This window comes from Indicator indicator, chromosome 15 (assembly GCF_027791375.1).
Source record: "Indicator indicator isolate 239-I01 chromosome 15, UM_Iind_1.1, whole genome shotgun sequence".
In the NCBI taxonomy this organism is placed as follows: Eukaryota; Metazoa; Chordata; class Aves; order Piciformes; family Indicatoridae; genus Indicator; species Indicator indicator.
In genome coordinates, this window is record NC_072024.1 from 18,488,124 (window position 1) to 18,491,973 (window position 3,850).

At 63.2% G+C, this 3,850-nt stretch overlaps 1 protein-coding gene across 1 annotated transcript; it reads right to left on the bottom strand.

The window, feature by feature from the left end:
• Positions 1-624: 624 nt before the first annotated feature.
• HYAL2 (hyaluronidase 2) lies at positions 625-3,542 on the bottom strand. Its single transcript, XM_054387272.1, has 4 exons — positions 3,521-3,542; positions 2,040-2,982; positions 1,349-1,438; positions 625-1,209 (listed from the first exon to the last, which is right to left on the bottom strand). Exons 2-4 carry the CDS (start codon positions 2,964-2,966, stop codon positions 811-813), a joined length of 1,416 nt encoding a protein of 471 aa, XP_054243247.1. The 5' UTR covers positions 2,967-2,982; positions 3,521-3,542; the 3' UTR covers positions 625-810.
• Between the last annotated feature and the right edge of the window lie 308 nt (positions 3,543-3,850).

Sequence of the window (3,850 nt, forward strand, 5' to 3'; positions counted from 1 at the left end):
CCTCCAAGGATGGGGCAGTGAGAGGGACGCCGTAGCTCGGGGACACTCGCAGCATAGGGAGTCCGGGCCCCCACAGGGCGGTCCCAACCCCGCGCAATGGTGCACAGAACACTGTCCCCACGAGGCTGTCCTAGTCCCGCGGGCGCTCAACCCAAAGCCCCCCCCGAGACCAAGCTCCACGCACCGCCACCGCGCGTGCCCCAGGCAAGAGGCGGGGCCGGGGCGGTTCGGAGCTGGGGCTATGGGGAGAGGCGGAGCCGCAGCAGCTCGCCGATGGGCCTGCGACAGCCTCCACGTGGGTGGCCCGGCCGCGGCTACAATCCGCGGTTGCCATCGGCTGCGACAGCAGACCCCGAGGGAAGCTCCAAGCCCCGCAGCAGCACACCCCCTCCTCAGCCTAGGAACACCCCATATGTGACTGGACTTCAGGAACAAGGTGACCAGTGCCACCCCCACCCCAAATCAGCCTACATCCTGGTCACACTGCACCCAGCTTTATTTGAGGTAAAGCACTTCACTGTTGGGCAGCATAAGAGGGCTCAGCACCATACAGTACCCAGTCCCTGCCCGCATGCCCCATCCCTCTCCTTACAACAGGAGAGAGCCACTTCCCACCCTCCCCAATCCCCATGGGGGGCACCTGCCACAGCAGGAAGGATAGAAGTGGGGCAGCTACACAGCTGTCCTGCCACAGTGAGGGACAGCCCCCCATAAGAAGCTGCCTCACAGGCAAGGTAGAGAGATTTTAAATGTCTCCTACACCATGACAGAAAGGTGTGGGGCAGGGGGGCAGCTCAGTCCCGGGAGAGGTTAGTGCCAGCTTGCTAACAGCAACAGCATCCCAAGTCCCAGTGGTGCCAGAGGGCCAGGAGCATCACTGTGGGGGCCAGCAGGCACTTGGCAGCCACTGCCCTGCCAGCCCTGGTAGCAGTGGCAGTGGAAGTGGGTCCGTAAGAAGAGGGTGTCGGCAGGAGACAGCTGGCCCTCAGCCCAGAAGAGGGGGTACTGGGGGTGGTCTCCATCCCGGCGCCGCAGCTGGAAGCTGGTGGAGTTGAGGTGGAGGAAGACATCAGCAGTGCTGTCCCGGCGCATGCAGCGGCCCCTGCCCTGGCACAGTGTTGTGCTGCAGAGTTGCGCTGCTGTTGTGACATTTGCTATGTAGCGGCCCAGGTCCCCCTCCAGGTAGTTCTTGATGACTTGGCATGAGTCCTGAGGGAAGGCAGGCATGTTAGGATGTCCCAGGGGGGAAGCACTGCAGATGGAGAGGACCCTTGAGCTTCAAGCCACTGGTCCTGCTCTGAGGGGAGATGACCCCCCACCTCCAGAAACACATTGAACTCAAACCTACCCGGTTTTTGGTGTAGTCTGCATCACCCCAGAAAATGGCCCCAGCTGCACCCAGTGCTGCACTCTCACCGATGGTGGAAATCAGGTCCAGCTGCAGGGACAGAGCCCAGTTAGTGCTAACAGATTACAGCACCCACCAACCCACCATGGTGCACCCCGAAGAGTCCACTAGCGGGGTCTGGGAAGCAAAATTTATTTTCTGCTCTAGGCCATGAGGAAGAGGGGACTGCCCCACCTCCTTCTGGACAAAGCTCCCCACCACTGCCCTCCTCTTTGGAGGCTAATGCAACGCTCTGCAAGGGGCTGTTAGGTCATGTAGCCTGGGCTCCTGGATGCTGGGACAAAGGAGTCCCATAGCACCTCCTTGGTGATGGTGATCACTGGTGCCAGTCCTGCTGCCACATGGCCTTGCTCGTAAGCACCACCATCACCCACACACAGAGGAAGTAAGAGCTAGGGGTCCTCACACCATGACCCTCCCTTTGGAAGGAGGCATTGCTGGGCACCCCTCCCAGGGCCAGACCCATGCCAGAGTGCTGCTTCCCCACAGACAGCCAAACCATGGAGTGCCAGTAATACTGCGAAGGTGGACACCAGCCTCCAGAGCCATCCTGCTCCTGGGACCACTTCATCTGACCTAAGCTCAGATACCTGAGGCTTGGGATGAGGATATCCCAGTGGCACAGCCCTACCTGGCTGAGTAGGTCCATCTTGCGGATGTAGGTGGGCCTGGTGTAGACGAAGACGGGCAGGGAGTAGCCATCATGGTGCTGCTGTGAGATGCGCATGGCCTCCATCACCCGTGCCCGCACAAACTTGCGGCTGTTTGGAGTGGAGGCTAGGAGTACGTCGAGGTAGATGGAGGGATAGAGGGCCATGCTCTCCCTCCAGAGCCATGCCAGCTGGTCATTACGTGTCTTCTCCACATCTGGACACTGCCCAGTGTAGCTCTCCTTGTTCTTGCTGTAGTCATGGTTGTAGCAGTCAGGGAAGAGGTAGAACCCCCAGAGTTGCTTGGGTCGGAAGCTCTTGGCCACACGCAGGGTGTTCACCATAAACTGCCGGGCAGCTGACTCGAACTCAAACACTGCCTGCTTGTTCACCTCCTCAGGGGACCAGTCGGGCTGTCGCTGGTACACTAATCGCTGTGATTCCTCCCGGTAGATGTCCTTGGGCTTCCAGTTTCGAGCCCAGATGGGTCGCCACTCCTCCCAGTCAATGATGGCTAGCCCCTCCATAGCAGACGAACGAATGTACTTGCTGATGCCCACATGGAGGCGGGCAAGGTGCTCAGAGAGGCTGCTCTTTTGGGGGACACCACCATTGATGGCCACACGCTGGCTGTTGTAATAGGGGTAGAGCCCCAGGCGCTCCTTGTAGAAGATGGTGAGGTTCTGCCCCACAAAGCCCTCATTAGGTGAGGCATGCAGGTCAAAAAGGCTGAAGTCGAGGGACACCTGGAAGCGGGGCTTGCAGTCCTGGGTGGGCACATTCCAGGCCACCAGGAAGGGCCGACGGGTGAGCACCGGGGCTGCTGCTGGCTTCTCAGGGGGCTGCCGGGCCAGGGCCAGCAGGGCCAACCAGGGCACGGCCACCGCCGCTCTGCAGCCCCCACGCATCCTGCCCGACGGGGGCCTGGGGCAGCAGGGAGAGGGTGGTCAGCACGGTGTACAGGCAGGGAGGCGGCTCTGCCCGCCCCCCAAAAGGCAAAACCTGCCTCAAATCCTCGCTCAGAGAGGAAAGGTCTCGGGAGGGTGCAGGCAGAGCCACCCCGGAGGGGCTGGTTCCCGGGAACTCTGATCCTAAGCGGCTTCCCTTTGCTCCCCCGTCCTAGGCCCACTACTCCTCGCTCCTAATCCTGATTCCAAGTGGCTCTCCCTCGCTCCCGGTCGCTCCCCTTCACCCCCGGTACTAGTCCCAGAAGGCTCCCGCCTTGCTCCCAGTTCTGGTCCTCCCCACAGCTCTCCTTCGCTCCTGGTCCTGGTCCTGGTCCTAGTCCCAGGCAACTCTCTCTCACTCCCGGTTCTCCTCGCCGCTCCCCCTCGCGCTCCGTGCCGCCGCCGCTCCCTGAGGTGCCGGCGCAGTGCCGCCTTTGTCCAAGACCGGCACACAAAGCGCCGGGGCGCGGCCTCCCCGGCCGCCCGCCCTGCCCCGCTCCGCACTCGGGTCTCACAGCTGCTCAGGCCATCCCTCGCCGCGAGCTCCCACCAACGCCGCCAACCCCCCCGCCGCTCGCTTTAAATCTCCCCGGCGTGCACCACCCGTGGGGGCGCCCACCCCCGCCCCGACCGCGGGGCGCCGGGCTGGGAGCGCGGACCATCGAGAGGCCCGGGGGTGCGAGCCGGCGCTGGAACACTTCTCCCCCGCCCCAAACACTCCCCTGCGTGGGGCCATGGGACCGGGCAAGGCGCGCCACCCTCTGTCCCGCCGCGCTTGGTACGGCCCAGGAGGTCCCGCCCCTCCCGCCCGGCGGAAGGGGGAGGGGCGGGGCCTTGGGCGTGCC